This window comes from Rhipicephalus microplus, chromosome 3 (genome assembly GCF_043290135.1).
Source record: "Rhipicephalus microplus isolate Deutch F79 chromosome 3, USDA_Rmic, whole genome shotgun sequence".
In the NCBI taxonomy this organism is placed as follows: domain Eukaryota; kingdom Metazoa; phylum Arthropoda; class Arachnida; order Ixodida; family Ixodidae; genus Rhipicephalus; species Rhipicephalus microplus.
In genome coordinates, this window is record NC_134702.1 from 19,096,035 (window position 1) to 19,120,936 (window position 24,902).

A 24,902-nucleotide genomic window follows, 5' to 3' on the forward strand; every position below is an offset into this window, starting at 1 on the left:
TAGTTAATTCAACCCGCTTAAAGTCTATTTTGCCCTCCCTGTCCCTAAACGCCAGTGCTTTGAAAAACTCTGCGCCATCATCCCGATCTACAGGGTGAAGCCCCTTACAGAACATTATCAAGTGTTCGGCAGTTTCCTCTTCCTCTCCACATGCACTGCATACTGTGTCTACCCCTTCGTATTTGGCCCGATATGTCTTGGTTCGCGATACTCCCGTCCTGGCCTCAAACAGCAGAGAACTACCCCGAGTATTATCACAGATCCTTTCCTTGGCAATTTCCTGCTTAAAATTTCGATAGATCTCTAATGTGGACTTCTTAATCATGCCCATTCTCCACATATCGGTCTCAGCTTCCTTCACCTTCTTCTTAACCGATAATTTTTTTTGGTTTGTCCCCCTGCTGTTTTCCAAGTATTTACCAGTCAATTTTCTGGTTCGCTTCCGCCATTTCGTATCGACATTCTTCATGTACAAGTAGCTGAATACCTTCCTAGCCCAACGCTCCTCCCCCATTTCTCTCAATCGCTTCTCAAATTATATCTTGCTGCTAGCTTCCCTGCCCTCCAATGATGTCCATCCCATATCACCTTGTACTCCCTGATTTGGTGTATTCCCGTGAGCTCTTAAGGCAAGCCTACCCATTCCACGTTGCTTAATTTCTAATCTTGCTTGAACTTCTGATCTCATGCACAAGACCGCATCGCTGAACGTCAGACCAGGAACCATGACCCCTTTCCATATTCCTCTCACAACATCATGCCTATTGTAATTCCACAGTGCCCTGGTTTTCATTACCGCTGCATTCCTGTTACTTTTAGTCGACACGTATATTTCGTGTTCCCTTAGGTACTCGGCCCCATTGCTTATCCATACGCCCAGATGTTTGTATTTATCTGTTATCTCTAGCGTGACCTCCTGTATTCTAAGCTCACTACCTTCATTGTCTTTAAAAATCATGACTGCTGATTTTTCCTTAGCGAATCTGAAATCTAACCTATCTCCCTCATTACCGCAGATGTCCACCAATCTCTGCAGATATTCCTTGTTGTCGGCCATTAGCACTACATCATCTGCGTACATATATGCTGGTAGTGCCTGTTCAATGAGTTTTCCTCGTTTGCCAAGAGAGAGGTTGAAGTCCAGTCCACTTCCCTCTAATTTGGCCTCTAATCCTTGTAGGTACATCATGAATAATAAGGGTGACAGGGGACACCCCTGCCTAAGCCCCCGTTTTACCTCTGCAGGCTTGGATACCTGTTTTTCCCACTTTATAATTACCTTGTTACCTTTATAGATATCCTTTAAAAGATTAGTGACTACATCTTCCACGCCTAGTGTGTCCAGTATTCCCCACAATTCCTCTTGAACCACGCTATCGTACGCTCCCTTGATATCCAAAAATGATAGCCACAAGGGCCTGTGTTCCTTTTCTGCTATTTCGATGCACGGCGCCACTGAGAACATATTGTCTTCTAACCTCCTGTGTTTCCGAAACCCATTCTGCAGTTCCCCAAGCACCCCCTCAACCTCTATCCATGCCTGCAGTCTTTCCTTTATAATCTGCATCGCCAGCCTGTAGACCACTGATGTCACTGTTATAAGACGGTAGTGTTTTATGTCAGCTTTGTCTCCCTTTCCTTTATAGATTATGCTCATCCTGCTAAGTTTCTATCCATCGGGAACTTCTCCATCGATTATTATTTTGCTCACTGCCTCTCTCAAAGCCTGCTTAGACTTCGGACCTAATGTCTTTATCAGCATAATTGGAATGCCATCTGGGCCTGTTGATGTACTACTATAGGAACCCTTTTCTCAGCCCTGTCCCACTCTTGTTGTTAAAATGGAGCCATTGCGCCACTTGATTCATCTTTGGCTATTGTAATGCATAAATCACTTCTTTTTGAAATTTTTCTGTCACCCTTGTTCTTATATATTCAATAGCTTCGTCCCCTTCTAGCCTAGCACCTTGAGCTGTAGTTATAAACCTCTCCTCTAGGCTTGTCTCATTTCTTAGGGAGTTTAGATGGTTCCAAAATTTCGCAGCTGCCTTTCTATCCTTTTTATGTACTTCTGCCAGCCACTAAGCTCCCTTTCTTCTAATCTTTTCATTGATCAGAAGGGATGCATCCCTTCTACAGCTTAGAAAGATTTCCCATTTTCTTTCAACATCATCTGTCGGTTCACCCCACTGCTTAGCTGTCCGTGTTCCCTAGAGGCTTCCTGACGTTTTGCTATGGCTCTCTTAACTTCCTCATCCCACCAACTTTTGGGTTTTTGTCTTCTTTTCCGGGGGGACTTGTCCCGTGCCTTAGCAAACTCTAACTCAAACAGTGTAATTAGATTCGTGTATGTCCACGCTGTTTTATTATCCTCAGTGATTACTTTCTCAATTTGTTCAGTGGCTATTTCAATTTGCCTTTCTGAATAAAAATTTTCCTGTAGTTGCTCATCTTGTCTCCTTCCCACTTTCACTGCTCTTCCAAAACTTAGCTTGACATGTTTGTGATCACTACCCAGACTTCTGGAGCCATCTTCATCTATGTGCATTCCCCTGAGCTTATCATACATCCTATGTGACATCAGTGCGTAATCTATCGTCGACGGCAGCCTTCCTACCTCCCATGTTATTTGCCCTGCACACTTCTCGGTACTGTTGCAAATGATCAAATCATGCCTTTTACACATATCCATGATCATTTTGCCTGTCGGGTCGGTATACCCATCTATATCTTCTATGAGCGCATTCATATCTCCTAGTATGCATCTCTATGGGACAGCTCCATCTATTGTATGATAAAGAAAACGCTATTGGTAAGAAGCCTCTCCACTAAAACGATATGTATTATATAAGTAGATTATTCTTTCTGCATACTACAAACAACACGCTTGCTGTGGCAAGACGCTTGGTAAGCGAGATAGCAAACACGCAAGAAGGAAATGCGGGCGTCGGCAGCACCTCACCAGTTACCCTGACGTCATAAATTTTATGGCGTCTATTCAGGCCTGTCTAGTTCCTAATCAACAAAAAAAGAAAATAAAAAAGAAAGGAAAAGATAGATAGATGAGTACCTTGTCTCTTTTATATGCTGAAGCATATATAGAGGAGGCTATGGCTGAAGGACCCCGAGACTTAACATACCAAGTATCAGGATATTCGTTGAGCCAATGTAGCCAATATACGAAAAAGAGTTCAAAATTAGTGACTTCACCAGATCATAGGCGAAAACTTTAATTATAAATTTTTGACGTTCAGTTTTTTTCATCTAATAAAAATGAACTTTGTGGCTAAAATCGAGGACACTAGTGTCAAGAGCGTGTAATTCATCAGCCGACAGTAACTTATTGTTTCACTGTAGTGTCTTTCCGAGTTTTTTCCGCCAATGGGGAAGAGCGCAACCCCCTTTCCGATCACTGACGCCTCTGAGCTGACAAAAAAAAAAAAAAAATACTCCTGTCTTGTATTCTCGTTGGGGCTGGCCCCGAGCTGTAAGCCACGTGGCACAGATTGGTGCAACTCACGCCTTCCTTTGCTGGGTCCTGAAAACCGTAAAAGCTTTTTTTTTTTAACTACAGCCGCTCTAGAAAAACGGGACCCTCCGCAAACAAGTGTGCCATCTCCGTCCGAACAAAGCAGTGAGAGTAGCCCCGAGTCGTCAAAAATCACTGCTTCCTGTTTGAAAAAAAAAAAAAAAAGAAAGTTATATTGGACCATAGAACGGGGCTGTGTCGGCTTGTGAATTCTCCACTGTGCTACCCAGTGGCCTCGGCGGCATTTTCTTTGACAACTCCTGTTGCCCGAGGCGTAGGAAGCGAAGTCACAAAGTCGTTGGCATAGCGATCGAGGCGCCGTCTGGCGGTCGAGTTTCTTGGTCGTTCGAGCCGCCCACGCTAGTCGCGTGTAGGCGCGTGCCGCCTGTCGTTTCAGCGGTGGCTGCTGCCAAAGCTACATTGTGCACGCAACAAGGGCGAATGCACTGCCTTCCTCCTTTCTACGCACGCGTACGGAGTAGTAGAGACAGCAGCGGTGGCATTGCAGCGAGCGTATCGCTTGAAGCTGCCCTGTATCGGGAAAGAAGAAAGCGGATCGCGTACACGCGCGTTGACTTCAGTGGGGATGGCTTGCTCGCGCAGATTGGCGCCGGAGAGACGATCGCCGCTGGGCGCGCGATAGGCGCGTGAGGTGTGGAAAGCACAAAGGAGACTGCCAGAGCAATTGTGCTTTATGGCCACAGGGCAGGCACGCTTTGCTATAAGTTAAAGATTGAATACTCCCCTTTCCCCTTGAGTACGGCGGCAAGCCGTGTTGGTGTGTTTGGCAGAGGCAATTTAGGGTAGGGCAGCTGCCTAGGCTTACGCGGATGTGTCCCGCGGGCACCATACGCGTGCCCAAAAAAAGGGGCGTGGGAGGGGAGGAGGCTGTTCATTTAAGAATAGCGCCAGGAGTACCCCATACAAGACCAAAAGAAGGCCTCTGTGAGAAGGGCGTCCTCGCTTCAGTTTCATGTTTGAATTCATTACAAAACTTGCTTACTTTGGTATTCACTGATTGGGGGAAGGGGGGGGGGGTGGATTGCAGTGAGCCTTGGCCCTCCTTAATCGGGAAAGTGCACACGCCTGAGGTGGCCACCACACACAGCCCTCAGCGTACCCCTAATATCTACCTTCAGTCACACACGACGGCTATCTTTCGGTCGTCATTGCGCCAAACGCATCCGAACTTCGTAATTGTCACTTGTTACCAGTAAGAGCTGGTCAGCCGATACCTCTCCCATATTGGATTGTCCCTCACTACCGAAACAATGAACAATTCACGAATGTAAGGTGTAAACTGCGGAGTGATTCCGTGCATTATCGGTGCTTCTATTGTACCTCTGCGATTATCCCGTGATGTTTATTTACCACATATTGTCGTCAGTCTCTTTGAAGGCAAGGTAGTGGTAACCCTACAGACACGCCAATGGAACGAGGGAGGACCAGTCGTGGTCATGAAGATGCAGGTTTGATTACCGGTCATGGCAGCAGGGCATTTTTGAGGGGGGGGGGAACGACAGAAATGCAAAAAAAAAGAAAGTTAGAAAAAGAAAGACGCGCTGTTAGAGGTGCACAACACTCCAGGTGGTTATATAACCCTCAGTCGACCACTACGGCATGCTTCACAGCCATGTTATGATTTTTACGAGTAAAACCTATGTAAGAAGGCATGACGATTATTTTCATCGTCTTTACTTTCGAAACTGGGCTATCACCAATAGTAATCGACCATGCCTCTCTTCTCTTCTGTCAGATTTGCTTCTTCTATTCCACTCGCACAGCATCCAGTACGTCGTTTCTCTTTTTTTTTCTACCATAATTGGGTCTCTGTGATGGATTCATCTATGCTCTACGCCCGAAACAAATCCCCTGATATCAATGTTTTCCCCGGTTTATTTTCCGCCAATATTCTATTCAACTCGCCACAAGGTAGCCCTTCCATTTTCTTTAATGACCGTGCGTTGCTCAAGAAGGGGGGGGGGGGGGGGGAGCTGCGGTAGGGAGCAGCACTGGCGTGGCTTGGGTGGGGAGCAAATGCCCCTGCCGACACCCACGACTTCGACGCCTCTGAAATCGCCTCGTGTGGACGAGTGGTGCGCGCGTTGTCAGGGGGGAGAGAGCTCACTTTACCGGCGTCTCTTTGAAGTTGTTCACCTCGCCGGCGCCTCGGGCTACCCACACTGCCGAGAGCATCCAAACGGCGTCGAAGCCTGCGAAGTAGGGAAACCTCTCCCTTCCTTCCTTCTAAGTCTCTCTCCCTTGTGGGGGGAGAGAGGGATGGCGGGCCAGGATACTTAGCTAAGTGGACGGTGTTCTTCTGCGTCACGTGTCTTCAAAACGTCGCTGGAAGGAAAAAAAAAAGCGGTACAATTGTTCACAAGACGACACGCCACTTACCCTCCTTACATACCCTCCTCCTCCTCCTGCTGTTGCCCCTTGCGATTTCGAAAAAGGGAAGGAGGAGAATGATAGGAAAGAGAGGGGGAGGGGAGGTTAAGAGTAGTACGGTAGGCGTCTGAATGGATGTTCACGGCGCGATAGTTTTTCCAGCGAGCGATGCTTGCTTCCGCACACAGAATCATGTTAGCTGGTGCATGACCCACCAGGCGACAGTCACACGAGTCCTCGTCGTCGACCGAAAAGCCCCGCTCCTGCCTCACTGCCGCTCACGAGGGCACTCCGACAAATGCCTACGCTGGAAGAAGACCGGTCATCCTTCGGGACTGTAAGGAGGATAATCTCTGACTTGGAAACTGCCGCGGGTGAGTCAGACCATCCTTTTTTTTCTTTTTTTTTCATTTTTAGTTGGTTACCGGGCCTACGCGGACTCGGCTTCTTAAAGGGTAAAAAAATGAAAAAAAAATTACAAGCTTGTGACGAAGTTCTGACATGTTTGACACACCCACGGGGTTCAAGCGGGTCCTTGAAACACTTGAATTTGAGAAGTTTGTTTTCAAGGCCTTGAAAGTGCTGGAATGTTCGCGAATCCTTGAAAATCCATGAATTTCCCCTTTTTTAAATAAACATTATCGCGAATTTCACAGCGCATTACGTGTGATACCGTAAATGTAGCTGGTAGCATATGCAATGTCCCATCACGAAAAAATTTTTAAAAATCAGTAGCGTCTGCACGGAATTAACACCATGCATTCATGGAAACTCAGAAAAGGCAGGAACAGGTAGGTGAGAAATAGAAAAACAGCTGTTGCATTGACGAAGAGGTCGAAATGCTTACAAAAAGAAAGGAAAAAATAGAAGTGATTTTAAGGAATTGACCGGGCTAGTGAGAATAATCGAATAAATATTACTGTTTTAAATTCCCTTCTATTGAAATTTAAATTGCCGAAAGTTTTCAAATCTACAAATAGGTGTATATTAGTCCACATAATACTTTTCTAAAGTTGGTTTCGCTGCAGAAAACAAGTACTGCGCCATGAAAGCCCCTATCCAAATGCTAAAGCCCTTTTCTAAAAAAAAAAAAAAAAGACTTAGGAGCGTGTAAGGACAGTTTGAATCCTGCTAAATTAGAAAAGCGATGCGAGAGTTCTCAAAAGTGAACGCCCATAGTTACCTAAGAGGGGTGCAAAGTCTGCCCCACACTGGCTGCCAATGGACTTTTGTAATGAGGAGCCCACCTATAGAGTGTGTGAGGGGTGGCCCGCGCCGGCCATCTCCCTCCTACTCCCTGTATATATATAAATAATAAAGTTTTTCTCTCTCTCTCACCGACATAATAGGGAAGTGGAGGGGGGTTGGCTGCGACGAACCTTTGCACCTTTTAAAGGGTAAACTGCGCACGCCTGCCCATGTGTTCAGATTTGTGTGCACGTCAAAGAACCCCAGGTGGTCGGAATTTTGCGGAACCCTCCACGGCGGCGTCTCTAATAATCACAAGGTAGTTTCGGGACATTGAACCCTGTATATAAATAAATCAAATGAAATGTGCACATGCCTATGATTGACGTAGGTTCTGGCAAAGGTAGCGATTGGGGCATGTTTGTCTAATTCTTCTTAGATGTGACCGAAAACACGCACGCACGCACGCACACACACACACACACACACACACACACACACACACACACACACACACACACAAGGATGAATAAAAACAGGTACATACACATTGGTGGTGGTGGTGGTGGTGGTGGTAGTGGGGAGGGAAAAGGCACCTAATTTCTGCAGCCCGGTAGGGAGCACGCCGGGTGCTACTGTAGCGTCAGTTATTATGTACTTGCTTCCCTTCGCTCTTTTTATTTCTTTTTGTGCGTCATCCAAGAAGTTGGTTCGTGAACTCGAAAAAAAAAAAAACAACACCAGGGGACCTTTAAGCTTCGCCTTTAAGATTTAAACGTGATCACGATATGCCGTCTCTAGTGCGTACTTCAGACCCTTAGTGTATGAAACCTTTTAGAACTTGCTATCGCCCACTACGTGACCCTAAGGGAATAGGCGCAGTAACGTGTGCCTCGTGTATTGGGTGACCGGCTTTAAACCATGAAGTAATCGTGATAACCACATGTTCTGACACCCGATGGCAATGTATGCTTGTACCACGCATTACTACTGCAGTATTTCATGTTGTATTGTGAAGCACGTATACAGGACGCGTGTGTTTTTAAAGCACGAAAGTTAGTTTCGCTCCAATTTCAAGCCGAGGAAGTTACTTTCACTGTATTCGGAAGCATACGCGGAGCTGTGTCGTAGAACATACGCTTTCCACGCAGACGACCCGAGACCAAACCCCACTTTGATTAACCTCCGTATTCTAGAATGTCCCTTCACTCAACACTCCACCTCCACTTGAGAAAGCCGATGGAAGCGCCGTCTCTAGGCAGGGAAAGTCGCTGCATATCAGCCATAACCAGCTGCGATTCTTGAGTAGCGAAGCGTCATTTTCAGCCGAGCGGCGACGCAGTGCTCAACTTTGTCAAGTGAAGGGTGAAATTCGAGTCGAGGAGCGTTTGCGACTACGTAGGATTGTTTTATTATTTATTTTATTGGCATCATTCTCAATTTTCGGTCACTAATAAGATAATGATTTATCGCTCACAATCAACAACGCCGACACCAGAATTTCTACAAGACGCGCTTTTTAACGCTGTCGCGTTAAAATTAATATTATATTAGATTTTTATTTGGCGCGAGGGCATCTGAGGCCTAAGAGCGCCAGTACAAATGTCATATGATAGCAGTTGTGTAGCTTAAAATCATTGTTAAATTATGTGCAGCGTAATGTCGCGTTAAAATTCACCATCGTAGTGCCTTCATTAAAGTGCTACGTTCCAGTCGTACCCAGAACACTGACGTTACGTCGTGACATATTCACTGTGCACAGAGGGTTGAATTCATTTTAGGAGCTATGTATCCTGCTGTTCTTTGGCCACAAGCGGGCAGAGGCAGCGCGTACAGACCTAGCCACCACCACTGAAAGGGATCGGAGAACGAACAAGCGTTTAATTATAGTGAAGACCACTTATAGACAAGAGTTAACAAAATCAAGCAAGAGGAAAACAAAAAAAAAACGGGTAACGAAGAAAGAAAAGACGCTATGCTCTAAAAGAACGCTACAAATACAAATATAGGCAACGCGGTATGATAACGGTATAACTCAACACGATGGATAAAATAAATAAAAAAGAAGGTTATTGAAGGTACGCCTCTCACTTCGGAGCTTCTAGTGCAATGCAACGCCCACTAAGACACTGATATCTAAAGTGATAACAGTAAAAAATCGCAATAAAAAGTTGCGTACTGACCATGGCGGCTGTGAGTGCTCGTAGGGGAGCTGACGTAGAATAACTGCATATACATTGATCCTAAGTTGACGGAGTGCCGCTGATTGTCTCGCCAGCTTAGGTAGACGATGATGGTTGCCCGGTGTTTCAGCTGACTTGATTCGTTGCGCGTGGCACTCCGAGCTCCACGCGAGACCGGCGACACCGATGACCGCGTTCTTCGCTGGTAGAACGTAAACTGCCGAAACTGCCACATCGCCACACTCTTCCTGCGGCTTACGCATCCCCGCCGCATTGCCGCTGCATTTCACCAGAAGGACTCTGATTTCACCAAGCCGTGCCTCTTGCTTCAGTTGTTGTAAAGTTTGCATTTTTTCTGTCCTTTTTCCGGCTTGGCTTCTGTGGGGAGGAGAAATGGGAGATAAAGACGATAGGTAGAAGGAAGTTTGTCAGTAGCACGTCGTCATCATCGTGAGGGAGACGGCGTTGGGGATTAGGAACCCTGGCGTACGTGGTATGAGTCACTCGAGGCCGGCTTTGTCCGTTTACTCCTGGAAAGCTCGCAGTGCAGGGATCTTGGACCGTGGCGGGAACAGGAAGTCGTCCACGGTGTTCGTTGGCTGTCCGAGGTATGCGCGTCGGAAGGAATTTGTAGTGAGTAGTGCTAACCCGTGTCCCATCGCGGCACTGAAGAGGTGGGGGTGATGAATGGGGTGCCCTTTCTACGGCGGAGTGGTTGCAGCCGCTTGTGACAAGGCATGGCAGTAGATCCCCCGTGAGAACAATAACAGAAGTGTTCATTTGGACAGTTTCGGCCAGAGTCTGACCTTCATCAGAAATAAGGGTATATCTTGATTGCTCTCACGACTGTATATTTTTCGCACGAAGAAGTGAGAGGAGAAAGACAAGAAAAAGAGAGAGAGAAAAACGGGGTAGAAAATTGCCAAAGGTCTCTGCGCAATGCAAGGGGCATTCGGGGCGGATTCGGCTGGCGGTACCGAGTGACCGGGCTGGCATGGGGCGGTAGAGCACGGCTAACGACCTCCTCGCTCACCAATAAGTGATGGTGTCGCCCCTTTCTTTTTGCGTGGACTGGATGATCGTGGTGGTGCAATCGGTTGGCGTCCTCCGTCTATCCTTCCCTCCCTTCGCGTATTGTTCCTCAATAGACAGCCGTGAAGTTGTGTCTCTTCACACACACACACACACACACACACACACACACACACACACACACACACACACACACACACACACACACACACACACACACGCGCGCGCGCGCGCGCGCGCATTATATATATATATATATATATATATATATATATATATATATATATATATATATATATATATATATATATATATATATATATATATATATATTGCCACGCAATCAGCTTAGTTGCGCAATCCTTTCCTTCTCACTGCAGATCACATCGGCGCAGCATTTTTTTCACCTTTGCCACAATCTTCTTGTTTCATTTATTGCCGCAATATATTTACCGATTAATATATTCCACGAAAAAAACACGTAATGTGAAAATATGTATCATGAAATAATCAGTACTTCCTTATAGTAAGTGTTAAAAATGCTGTCTTTAGAAATATTTCATCATGGCCAAAAGCTATGGTAATGCAATTGAAACTGATAAATCACCATCGTCCAGAAAAATCGGCGCCTTCGTGTCAAAGCATTGGCTAGACGAAATAGCTTTGCGCACAATATCTCGCCTTTAAACTTAGAAGCGCCGCAAGTTTGTAGTTTGTTCCGGAAAATGTCGTTCTAATAACTACTTCAGAAGTTGAGATAGTTTGCTCCAGCTGTATTGTTACGAGACAGGTGGAATGACGCATAATTATAACTCCTGGAGTAACGACGTCCCAAAAAACCACTGCAAGAACACGAAAGGCGTCATAGTGGAGTGCTCCGGAAATTTCGTCCACCTGGAGTTCTTTAACGTGCATCGTGCCTCCCTCGAAGTATGACCGCCATGGCCAGGAGTAGACGCCACGACCTTGGGGAAAGCAGGCAAGAACTATAACCGATTGTGCTCGACGATGTGTTAATTTATTGCCATTAATCACCTACTGCATAAATTTTCTCTGGTTCTGACGTTTTCCGCCCTTTTATGGGTGCACCATCTATTTTCTTGTTCCTGGAATCCGGGCCTACTCCGTCCACTTCTACTTACCTCACAAGATTCACCGGCAAAACTAATAGGCGCCTAGCCGTGCCCCCGTAGCAAGGGGTACCAAGTAGAACCACATGTCATGAGGCCTTTGTTATAGCGCGTTTTGTTTGGCATGGTTAGCACCTATTACGTTAGTCGATGAATCGTGGCATACACGCGTACAAACGACACCGGGAAACATCAACCACTTGAGAGGGATCCCGTAAAGCGAGTATGTACAGGGCGATAGTTATAGCGCGAGAACAGAAGGACAACAAAGAGACAAGAAGGACACGAGCGCTCGTGTCTTTCGTGTCCTTCTTGTCTCTGTGTCGTCGTCCTGATCCCGCGCTATCGTCATGTCATAGCAACTAACCTGAGCTGCCACACTTCTGATGTACAGAGCCTTCGAAATTAGCGGAGAAGGTATACCTCGTTGACGAGAGCGACGGGGAGGACGACTTGGAAGAGGAGACATCTACTGAAAGGCTCGTTGGTCACGCATAACGAGGGGGTTCCAACTACTAACACGAGCACAGAAGAGGAGATGACACACCGCTGGCCTATGAACTGAAGGTTTATATATAAAAAAAACTTTCTATTCATATTTATAGCAGTTGATAGCGAATGCAATGCTTGCTGATTCCCTAATCGATTAGGTCCGCGCATAAATCTTTTTTTTTCTTTTCTGTTAGTAGAATAGAAGCTGTGCCCACACATGACAGTCCCATTTTGTTGGTGGCCACGACATCTGAAACTTCGCGCGTTATCTTCAAAACTTACACCTCCACCTGCCGGTAATTCCGAACACCTATACGGGACAAAACTAAGGCTATCTGTAGACCCTACATCATGAAAATGGCACACTCACATCAGATTTTGAGGCTGACATGACGCAACTGTAGAAGGATACCAACACGTGTCTTACAAGAAGTCGAACTCTTTATCGGACATTCTTAGATAGAACTTAACATAGAGGGTAAGATAGAGTGGAAGACGGACAGAAAGAGAGACTAATAAGTAGTCATATAGAGACAGACAGAGTAAGAGAGTATATATCATAGCCATAGCATAAAGGTCTTGCTGACATCGCGACTGCAAGCCGGTTTTCGGCCGAAAGCGGGACGAAACCACGTCCCGCAAGCAGGTTGGCGGTAACCCAGCCGCAACGCCAGGACACGTCCTGGCTAAATCGGGACGTCTGGTCATTTTGCTCAGATGTGATTACGGCGGGGCCCAGGGAGTCTTCTGCGAAAAAAAAAAATTGCAATACCCACCTGCCCGATTCTTACAGCAATGACGGAGAACGAGCAGGCCATTTCCACAAGGCTACCGTTACTACCGTCCGCGGCGTTACCCAGCCCCTTCCAGCCACGAAACCCGGAGCCTGTGGTACACCCGGCGCAGTTGCCGTGCGCGGCGCTGGACAACGTCCACCTGACCCTGGAGAACAAGGAACTCTGGACCAGGTTCTATCTCCTCGGGAACGAGATGATCATCACCAGGCCCGGCAGGTGAGCACGATTGATTTCATTTAATGAGCATTTTCCCCGACAGGTAGAGTGCCAAAAGCAAATACGATGGCGGGGAAGGCAAAGATTAGCAATAATACACAGAACAGAGAAAAATAATAATACAACCAAACAAAACCGAAGGCACAGTTATTTCAGACGTAGAACACGCGTAAACAGTAAACAAGCGTGCGTGAAGTCCGGTCGGCATTACGAAGCATATTAGAGGCTTTTGTGGCCTCGTGCATGTAAAATAATAGGTAGGCAAAGGGTCCCAATGCCTTCCTCCCCCTACCTAAGTAAAGTGTGGGATTGGGCTAGTTGGTAATCCATATAAAACTTCTAGGCGCGTAAAACTTCAGACAACTAACATAAGAGACAAGGACGAGCGCAGACTTTCAACTGATTTTATTACTACTACGACACACATATATATATTAGAAAGAAGATAAGCAACACACAAAAAAGGCGAAAAGAGAGATTGCAAAAAAACATCACACAAAATCAAAAGGCGAAAAGAGATCCTCCCCCTACCGCCTTTTTTTCCCGCTTTTTCTTCCGCAAGTGGTGTTTCACCGAGGCGGCGGAGTTGAAACCTCCAAAGCGCATCGTGTAGTTTCGAAGGCCGTGCAAATCCAGGACGTGCAGTGAGTGCAGAAAGTGCAGGGAGTACAGAAAGTGATCGACCATCCCCTTGACAGCCGCGAAAGTGATCTGATTATGCAAACCTTTCGCCACGGTGTCGCGTGTCAGTCACTATCACGCGCGGACGAACGGGGGATGCAGTCAGTTTAGCGCTCGCCAAGAACGCAATGAAGGACCCGGGCATTTCGAAGACACCAACTACGAAAAAAAGAAGAAAAAAGAACAACTAAAAACCGGGAAGGTAGACGCACGGTGGCACCCCGCCGAAAACTCCAGCACTTGACTTGAGGAGACACCATCTATTCGGTCGCCGCCTTCGCGGCAGTTCTTATCTTCATCCCCATTTACGGCTCCCCCAGGTCTACTGACCTTTTGTGCAGAGCTGAATGTCCCTTCCATCAATTCCGCCCCCCCCCCCCACGCTTTCTTTTTGACGATGAAAGATAGAAGGGCGACATGTGCAGCGGCGGCGGCGGCAAAGGGCACGGCAAAGAGAGACAGGACATGCAGAGAGAGGAGAGACATGCAGTAGCTGCCGGCACGTGCAGACGGCGACCCGCAGAAGCAGGTCTACTCTGCGGGCTCTGCTACCATCGACGTCAGCAGGAGGGGTGGAAGGAACGCTCGCCCTCTTCAATCCCCTCCCCCCCCCCAAATGAGCCCAACACTTGTCTCCCACTGCCATCTCCCTCCCCGCGATGCAACACGGCATTGCACCCTCTCCCTCCCTCCCCCTGCCAAAACAAACCTCTGCCGGCGCCCATGTCGGGTACAAATGGATCCCGTAGAATGGAAGGGAAACAATGGTGTCGGCGTGCGGAAAACGACCGCAACGAAAGCTTTCACGTCGCTCCGCTCTGCCACGAGGCGGCGCCATTCATTCCGTTTCGGCCACACTAAGCTAAAAGTCAGCTTGTTTTGGGATTTCTTGTTTCCTTGTTTGGCTTTCTTGTTCTTCCGACGTCCGGCGCACACGCCGCTCTAAGCTCCATCTAGTCGTCGCCTCGTGTACAAATGAGGCTGTCGATTTCGCAGTCGTTTTCGCAGGTGGAACTCCGTTGTTGTTGGCTTCCATTTGCGATGACAGGTTTCATATATCTTGGTTTACGACTGCGCTTTTACTCCGGCTACGATAGCGCACTCGGCGACTCCAAACACGATACCTGTAGTGTGTTTTTTTTTTCTTCAAGCGTTGTTAAGCCAATCCCGTAAGTGTCGTCGTGCACGCCAGAGACCATCTACACACGTGCTCGAAAGATCAGCGCATTCACACTTCAGCGAGCTCAACAAACACGTGTTTTCACTCTTCTTCACGCTTGTGTGCAACGCCAGTTCTTCAAGGTCGGAAAGCTCAGCTTGTCGGTTGGGAATAATGATAAAAGACGACAGGGGTGCGAGCGCGTGTGGTGCCCTGGCTTCTTTCTCGCGTCCGTGTTTGCATGCCTAGCTTATTTACAAGCTCTTCGGACACGTCTCGTATATGCCGATTAAAAGTTACGCTGAAATGTGTGGGACCGAGCTCTTTTTTTATGTTGGCAAAATATGGGTAGGTAGGCTACGTTAGAGCCGGCTATCCCAGCATCGTGAGAGTAATGTACAAGACAAACATAGACACAAAAAATTAAGAATAAAAGAAGAATGAAACTCATCAGACCAAGCTCTTGTCGCTTCTCTTTAAGTCCTCAGTATAATAATAATAATAATAATAATAATAATAATAATAATAATAATAATAATAATAATAATAATAATAATAATAATAACGTCCCGCAAGCGCAATATGGGTATGAGACTCCAAATAATGGAGGGCTCTGGAAATTTCGTAAGCCTGCAGGCTTATGATTGGGTGCACGTTAAATAGCCCCATGGGTCTCTTTATTAATTTGAAGGATTTAATAATTTGAAGGATTCGTGAAAAAATGCGGAACCGCTGGCAGCCACGCGCACAAACTAGCTGACGTCAGCCTAATTGAAGTGTATCTCCATGGATACTTAACGAGGTCAAGCGCATATGCATATCTGCACTGCTTAAACTGACGTCATCTGTAGTTAGTGCCGCTTTTGACTGCCGGTGGTTCTGCAGTATCGCTTTAGGGGCGACCTTTTCACGACCAGTTTATATTATTTTTTCCCGTGATTTCTTTACTGTAAGTGAAATTCGCATGGACTGATGCTGACCTTTGTGGTGCGACATATCTGAAGTATTCAGGAGATTTTTATCAACGTGAGACAAACGAAAGAACTTTATTTTTTTTTTGCAGCAATTTGTAGGTTTGTGTCCGGTAATTACGATGTCGAAACTGGCACTTGGCGTGACCTTCTACAAGGCTTCCCATCTCCCTTAAATGGTTTTACCGACTTTGTACGAACACGGTCGAGCGGTATACTAAGTCTAACGGGTCATTAAGAAACCAATTTGAGTTCAGTGCGTAAACTGTGCTACTTATTACGACGCTTTAAAGCTCCAAATTGCTGCAGATCGTTGCGACTCGACCAAACGTGTTTACAACTACCCATTCACAGAGCACAAGCTCTGCCCCCGGCCGGACTAGAGGAGCGGCTCCTCCAGTCCGGCCGTGCTCGGCCCCATTGACGTCACCATGGCTGTAGATGTGATTGGCTGTTGAACGCACGGCACGGCCCAGCAAATGCGGAGCTTAGCCCTGAGCACTCGAAGAAAGAGTTGAAATGGTTGAGGGTGAAGGGTGGAGCGGAGGAAGAGGGCACCTGTTTATTAGTCGTAGCTCCGTTAAGAAGGGGTGTTTTGATTGAATTCTGGTCCCAATTATTTGCTCTTGTAGTGGTCTAATAAAAAAAAGCCACAGCTTTGCCGCAAAAGCGACTCAATTAACGTGGTAGCAACAAATTGGAAGGTCACGTGCAGAATGGCAAGCAGATCGAAATGTGCCCCGCGTTTCTCACGCACATGTGACGCACGAAACGTACTCACAGGTACAGACGAACGCGAATAAGCGTCTGAGTTGTTACTTCGCTCCGTCTGAAAAGCGCGCTTTTTTTGAAAGCGGAGGATGTGCAACGATTGCAGTGAGCTTTGTGCTCCCGGTAATTAAAACACAATACGTACGAGACGTACGAACCTCCCCACTGCAAGATAAGGGCGCGCGATCAAGCATACACCTTCTTATTCTATACGCGGGCCAAAGTACGCGTGACAGATGAGAGCCGCCGCACGCTCGCTGCGCCACCTTGTTGATAATGCTGAGAACACAATAGCCCCCCCCCCCCTCCCCCCCCACCCCGATATGCCTTCCAACAGCGGTAAGTGGCATGTATAAAGATTGCCGTTTAAACCTCCAAGGAGGTATCCCATGGTGGCTCAGTGGTATAACGCCTCACATTCACGACGCGTCCCACGTTCGCATCCGCACGCCGGAGTCTTTTGTTTCCTGGATTTTTTTCTTTCTTGCGTTTTCATATATGTATAGATACGTATACATATACGGTGCATGAATCGACGCTGACGCCGGCGGCGAAATCCAGCCGAGAATGACCATATAATTGCTATCGTAATAAAACGGAATGTGAAAAAACTGTTTCAGGGACCCTTTAGATTATTTCTCATCCCTAAACCTTCCGGACAGGCGCATGTTCCCGGTGATGCGAGTCAAGGTGACGGGCATGGAGCCCACTTCGTACTACATGATGCTGATGACCTTCGTGGCGCGGGACCACTATCGCTACCGCTTTCTCAGCAACTGCTGGCTGCCCGTCGAAACGGCCACGGACCCTCCGGCCAGCGAAAGCAATATGTACCTCCACGAGAGCGGGCCCTGCCTCGGTGCCAAGTGGATGCTGGCACCCGTGGACTTCGGCGCCGTCAAGCTGACCAACCAGAAGAGCAACTCCTCTCAGAAGGTGAGCGACCCACTTAAGCAGTTCTGAGACCGCAAAAAAAGTGGTCGATTTCGGCGGGGAAGGTGTCCGTAACAGTATTAGCGTCTTTAACTGGGCTGGTTGATAGACACTGATTTTGTATGAAGAAACAGCGCAGAAACAGGGTGGGTTTGTATAATCTCATCTGATCATGATGATGACGATGACCTATGGATGGCATTCACTCCAAAAAGAGGGGCGCATGCACCAAGAACCGGGTGGCAGGATGCCCAAAGTAAAGGTCTGTAAAACAAAAACCAAGCTGAAAAATTTAGTTAAATCAGCCTCTACGTATAACGTTCCAGCGCTGCTCCGTCCTACTTCTTCTTTCTATCATTATCCAATACTGCGGACCTTATAGAGGTCCAAGCAAGGTGGGGGAGCAAGAACAAGAAACAAACAAAGCAAACGTGATGTCGTTAAAAACAAACATAAACATTTAAAGTTTGTAACAGCTATGGCGCACAGTGAGAAAATGTCTAAGATCGGACAGGATTCGGACCCGCTGGGAGGTAGTCGAGTATTGCATCACAGAACCATACCGGTGCTTGAGACTTCTTCGCGAAATGACCCTATACAGGCGCTATACGTCGGGCATATGAATCAAGTTAACAGATCTGATACAGTCACGGTGGTAGACGAGTGAAATAACAAACAGGTGGCACACAGCGTGAATCGGGCAACTAGTGGAAGTTTTACAGCCTGTCGTACATTTCGAAGGGCTCAACGTAATTCACCATTGTCATCACATCAGCAAAGTGTACATATCCTTTATAGATATGGTGTACCTCGCTGATTATCAGCAGAAAGACGGATAATGACGCGGTGCTACGTGTCTTTGCAAAATTACGGCGACTTGTGGAGTAGTAAGTGCCTTTTGTGATCGTGCCTGCCCTAGTCCCCCTCAAGACAGCTTAAAAGTGCCCTTGAAATGCCGCACCTCCAGCATTTGCTGCGATTGTGCAGCATGTTTCGTGCAGACCTGGCGATTTTTTTTTTTACGAGCACGTTTGCGTACGCGTCTACACACATATTTGCCAAAATGTGTCCGCAACGACGTCACGAGATGTGGGTCATTGCGAGGCTATTTCGAAGGAAAGTGAGTGACGTCATGCTGTTGTCTCGCAGGTGATGCTGCAGTCGATGCGCAAGTACGTTCCCTACATCCACGTGTTCGCCGGAAGTGACGTGCAGCAGCTCGATTTCCGACGCTTCAAGACGTTCATGTTTCCGGAGACCGAATTCATCTCGGTCACCTCATACCAGAACGATCAGGTGAGTATATGCAACATGCCTGTACGGCTGCCGAAAACGCGCGAGCGGTGACACTGCTGTGCGTCGATGCCGTGTGACGGAGCGAGCTTGCAAAGAGGGAGGGTGTTCTTATCGCCGCTACGGTTGTGCTTTAAGTGTGAATGGACCTTCCTCATTGGCGCCTTCCGCGCATGCGTACATTCAGCCGACAACGGGAAACATTAACCCTTCAACGGAGACATTGCCCTCCCTTGACTGACAGGACTTGCGACGAGTCCCGTGAAACCTTGCACGCACGTCAAGAAAGCGTATACATAAGCTCTGCACATCTCGGGCTTTCTCACCCTCGAAGAAAAAAGTCGGTTCTGGTATCTATCCAAACCAGGCGGGCTTCGACCGATTGTCTACCTCCGGTTCATCAGGTTTAGTTGAATAATACCTCAAATACCGTGGCAGTCGTTCAAAGCATCCTAATTGTCAAATGAAGTATTATTACTAACTGTGTCTCCAGCTTTGTTTACTCGCTCCGCCACGGTGGTCTACTGGCTAAGGTACTCGGCTGCTAACCGCAGGTCGTGGGATTGAATCCCGGCTGCGGCAGCTGCATTTTTGATGGAGCCGAAAATGCAGCTGTGCTCAGGTTTGGGAGCACGTTAAAGAACCCCAGGCGGTCGAAATTTGCGGAGCCCTCCACTACGGCGTTTCTCATAATTATATGGTGGTTTCGGGACGTTAAACCCCAACAATCAATCAATCAAGCTTTGTTTACTCAGCCTGAAAAACAGTAGCGTAACTAAAATGTATTTTTGTTGCGTTTGCATGTTTGTGTTTTTCGGGTTAAAAAAATTTGACCCCCCCCCCATCCCCCAGCTTACTGGCTACACCCATGCTGAGAAACACAGCAGCCACGCGGATAATTTGGCCTGTTGCAGCAACACTGGTACGCTGGCATTGTGAAACAAACTGATAGCGGTTCCACTCAAGCCAAGCATGAGCGAAATGAGGCGTACTTCACACAAGATCCCTGCTGTCTTTCGGTTATGTTTAGCTGTTCTGCGGCATATGCGATGTCACAAGCATCACGGAAGCCTCGGTGTAGCGAAACGTGATGGAAAAATATTCTTCAATGTATACTATAAAACCTTCGTACATGAATACTGACGTGCATTTTACGCATGACGACTCGCGCAACATCACTAGATTATGGGTTGCACTCTTGAGCATTTTTTTTAAACTGCCTGAAAACAGTCACGCTATTGCTGCCGCCGATGACCATGATGACGTTATTTTCTTCCTGTTGGTGCTCACCTACAAAGAGAGATGGGCCAAGAATCGTCCAGCAAGATCTTTGAGTTAAATACCTATGAATCTAAAAAACAAACACTATAACATTATACTAAACGGAAACGTAACTAATAAATGAAAATTTTACTGAGCAAACAGTCAGACTATCAGATGGAATGTTTGACAAATTTAACAACGGGTTGCAATTAATAATACAAATAAAAATAAACTTTTCGCCGAAGGCGTTTTTTCTGTTTTCCTTATGAACTGCATCGGACGCCGTACTCCCGTTTCTCCATTGTAAGCAAACAAGTGTGCGCATCACCGACAACGCCACAGGGCGCCTCTTTTAATTCGTAAGATAAAAGCAGTAATTACTCCCTGGAACGAAGAAAAGGTATCAAAAGAGCATGAAGAACAATATTAAGTTATACATATTTGCTTTCAACAAATTAAGTACACCTGTGAAAGCTTTTTGTTCACACCAATAAGCTGAACCACATCGCTGTTGGGTGGTTACTTTTTCAGACTTCCACAGCCAAATTGAAAAACAATCAATATTTTTACTGACCACAACGCAAACATTCCACTATCAAATAAATTTGAATAAACGGTACAAACAATCTTCTCATCCTCACCACAATAAAAAAAAATTCTGAGCGGTAGAGAGAACTTTTAAAATTTGTTGCTTGTGCTAGGTGTGTTGTATTTAAGTCAGTGGATAGAGACAACGCTGAAGGCATTTCTGTTCACAGGGGCCACTGATAATAAATGCAGTGCCAACAAAAACATGTCGCGAAGTACAGTGGCGATCCGCGTACCAGTTTACAATGAGCACATGTGAAAGAAATATGGTGCAATTTGATACAAAGGCACTGTTGTCCTTCACTAGTAGGGGTGCATTATACCGAAGAGTCCTCTAACATGTACGGCGCTGTTGTCAGAATACGGAACTAATTGTTTTTCATAATCGTCAATTTTCTTTTTCTTTTCAGATAATTGCGTTGAAAATACAGAACAATCCATATGCCAGGTCATTCTGCAGCAACACAGACAGGAGGTAATAAGAATTATGTTCTTCCAGCTGAAGACCATACTGATGATCGTTTAATCATTCGTTCTCAGAATCGACGCGACAACCTTCTTAAACAGTGAAATGCCGCGCAGACAAATTATTAATGTGGTAGTGCTTAAAAAGCTCGTTTCGCAAATAGTTTGGTGTTGGCGTCGTTAGTGGAGAACGAAAAAATCATTTGTCCATGACCAGAAAAATAAAGATGTAAATAATAAGAAAAATAATAAAGACGCCCATAAAACAAATGACACAAATTTTTGGTTCAAGTGAGTGTCGAACCTAGGCCGTCTGCCTGGCAAGTGCGTATTCTATTACAGAGCTACGATAGTGCTTGAAAGTGATTCTAAAAAAAAAAGCACACAAAAACCCGCTATGTAAATGTGATTCTGATTTTGTAGAAAGAGTCTGCCTAACGCATGTGTCATTGCGTAGCAGAATCGTAGAAACGCATCTGGCGTCAAAACTTCTGATTTGCGCAAGGACTCGTTGCTTTGACTAGGCTCGCCCATTACGAAGCATTCGGACATCAGCTGCAAAAGCACCGACAAATTGAGCAGCTCCATAGGTTCGCGTGTTTCCTTTTGAACGCATAGTGGGCCATTCGCTAATTCGCTAAAGGAATAATTATGACGTAGAGAACATTTGACAGCCTTACTTGCAATAGACGTGCAATGATACTTTGAAACAACCGATATTACGCGCACAGTAGTTCGTTTCCTAACATCACGGTTGAGGTACCCGCCGAGAACCGAAGCTGGGTCAGTAGTTGTGAAGGCAATGAGCCTGGCGCACGATTACGCTATCACGTTCTACGCTTGAGGGTGAAGGTCAAGCGTAGAAAAAAAATGTTATGATAGACATAAGAGTGCTCTTAGGCAGTTGAGAAGCAGACAAGTCTTGAAAACACCAACGAAGAGCATTAAAAAATTGAATAGCATTGGAACATTGATATTGCCGTTACCTTGCACACTATAAAGAAAAAAACGAGTCCATTTACACTTTTTTTGTGCCCTGACTTGCCACGTACATGACTAAGAGACGCTTGAACTCTCTTTTGAGATTATACTCTCAGAGGGGAGTCTTCGAACCCACGAGAGTGTGTTGACGCTTAAAGGCAGTCATATAGGTGACGAGTCAGGACTCGTAGAAAAAAGGGAACAGTACTTTTTTTCTGCTTCGAATGCATAAGCAATTCATAAGACACCGATTTCCTACAGCAGTGCAATACAAATATTGCTCTAAGTACTCATTGTGTCAGTTAAGATACTGTGCGTAGAAAGCGGACGTAGTGAGTGATTCAGTATGCATACAAAATTACGATCCATTCATTCGCTTATTGTTTATTTGAACTTTCTAGAAATGCTATCAGGCGTCTGACGGATGAAGAATTGGGGTCTGGCGATGACACGGCTGGTACGTACTTCTTTATTTTTTCCCGCTTTGTTGCGAACGAGAATTTATATGTGGAGCTGGGCACTCTTTCCTTGAAATGTGCTGCAGTTGCCAGAGAACGCGCAATTCAGAAAGTTATCAAATCTTCGCTTGATCAAGCGCGCGAGCACGTAATGGAGATCTCCGTTTACAGAGCTTTCCCGCAGCAATAAGCTTAATGCAAGAAAGCACGCTTTACAAAAGATGGGCAGGAGAGGGATTTATTGTGTCAATCCATTATAATAAATGTATCGTAAGCAAATATTTCACTGCTGAATGAGCCCCCATGAATCGCCGAATATGAACCTCGCCCATATTCAGCGACCATTGCTTAGACGTACCGTGTATGACGTCACGCCCTGCATGTAACGAAGCGATCGTCTTCTGCCCAATTCCAGCCGCTGCAAATAGTTCACTTTCAATACCAAGCTGAACAAAGTTGAAATATATCAAATGCACGCAACGCTGACTATGAAACAATATAGTTTGTTAAAATGCAGCCGCTCGCACAGCAAGCAGGTTGTTACGTCACGAATCGCTAGTGCGTCAGGGTTGCCCAACTCGCAGACCACTCGCATTGTTGCTCGACGAAATGCCATTTTTATTGTGAACGCACAGGGGTAAAACAACATAAATTATAATTAAAAATTGGATGTCATAGTTTTTATAACATGGTATGAAACATATTATTAGAGTAACCAAACTCAATCTTTCTGTTTCTTTTATCGCTCCACGCAGGTCACAGCGGCATCGCACTGCACTTGGATCCCACCTTCGAAAATCCTTTTCGTGCCCCGCCCACAGCCAGTACCACGCCCGCCACCTGTACTGGCAGTGCCACACCAATCCAGCCTCCCCTGTCAAGCTTCGGCCCAACTCTACCGAATGGCTCCGTCGCGAACACGCTTCCGCCTTCGCAGTCTCCGTACGCAAGGTGCGCCCCGTCCGAGCCCCTGTTCAGTTCGCTCGCTCCCTACGCGACCCCACTGGACCTCTACTCGTCTCTCTACAGCGTGGCCCCACCGGCGCGTTACGCCAGTAACCTCACTGCCGGAATGGGCGACTCGTTGAGTTTCTACTTCCAGCCGCACTTACTGAGCTCAGCCACGGCACCCGCACCTTACATATTGTCGAGGTTCGTCGGTGGCAGTCAGTGCGCGAGATCCGCAGTGTCTACACCGTCTGTCGCATCACTGTCGTCTGCTCTCTCGGCGTCGTCTGCAATGCCGTGCGCGACGACTTTAGCGTCGGCGCTGGAAACAGTGTCGCACGCGGCGCCAATCACATCCCGCTTGCCAATCCCATTCGGTGCGACGACAGCGTCTGAGCACGCGCGACATGATGCGACTCTATGAGCTGTCTTAGCAGTATCCATCAGTATGTAGCCATGTTCGAGTCATGGGTACGTGGTATTAGTGCCTGTCGAAGGACGAAAGAGAGTGCATATACCTGATTCACACCCTCCAACTTTTCTCATGAGAATGTGCCATCGTCGAGCGCTGTAGGAAGGAGCACAGTTGCAAAACGAGCGAACATGCGTGCCGTCAACAGTACGGTGCAGCTTTCGTCTGCCATGCTGTTATGTCATACGAATTCAACCCCACCCGCTTTTATTGTCCTGCTATTGGCTTGCAGCGGCAGGTTATCTTTTCTGCCTAAAAAAAGTACCGCGTGAACTACAGGAAAACGAGAATGCTGACATGCACACTGTATGATCACCCCCCCCACATAGCGAAAGGATGAGCTAGCTTCATGGCAGCGTTCAGAAAAAAGAAAGAAAAAAGAACTGACGATACCTATCAATAAATTTTTAAACCACACTTTCATAAGCACATTTGAATTTTAAAATAACACCGTTTCTGAAATAAGTTACTGTCCGTTTCACGGCCGCTCCTTCATTGTGGGTTGCACCAGGTCGCTAAGGACCAACCAACCAACCAACTGCGCCCCCCCCCCCCGCCCCCCCAAAAAGCGGAGATGGTGTCCGGTCTTCGGAACAGTCTTACAGAAAAATGCACAGGTCTGCGCCTCACCCGCAAGCGCGTATTGTAGCTCGTTTCAACTCTAGGCTTTGGTAATGTGGCACTTGTCGACTCGGTGGTCGGAGAGTCCAGGTTAAAAAAAAGGAGGGGGGGGGGGGGGTCACTGTACATACGAGCAAGACGTCACATGTGCCTTGCTGCAAAATACTAGGAGGGAAAGAATAGATTTTTTTTTAAAGGATTCACCAAGTAGTGCCAATACCACCATATATACGTACAAATGCCAGTTACGGCTTGTAAATATATTTATATACGACGCTTTGCTTCGTCATTTTTGCTTTCTGAGAGGCCTTGTTATTTCTGACAGCTTGTCATACCAGGG

The 24,902-nt window shown here is 46.7% G+C and overlaps 1 protein-coding gene across 1 annotated transcript; it reads left to right on the forward strand.

The window, feature by feature from the left end:
- The first annotated feature begins 12,740 nt into the window (after nt 1-12,740).
- On the forward strand, nt 12,741-24,176 carry LOC119163575 (T-box transcription factor TBX6). Its single transcript, XM_075887766.1, has 6 exons — nt 12,741-12,958; nt 17,203-17,476; nt 18,623-18,769; nt 21,028-21,092; nt 22,465-22,520; nt 23,277-24,176. Exons 1-6 carry the CDS (start codon nt 12,741-12,743, stop codon nt 23,891-23,893), a joined length of 1,377 nt encoding a protein of 458 aa, XP_075743881.1. The 3' UTR covers nt 23,894-24,176.
- Nucleotides 24,177-24,902: the final 726 nt, after the last annotated feature.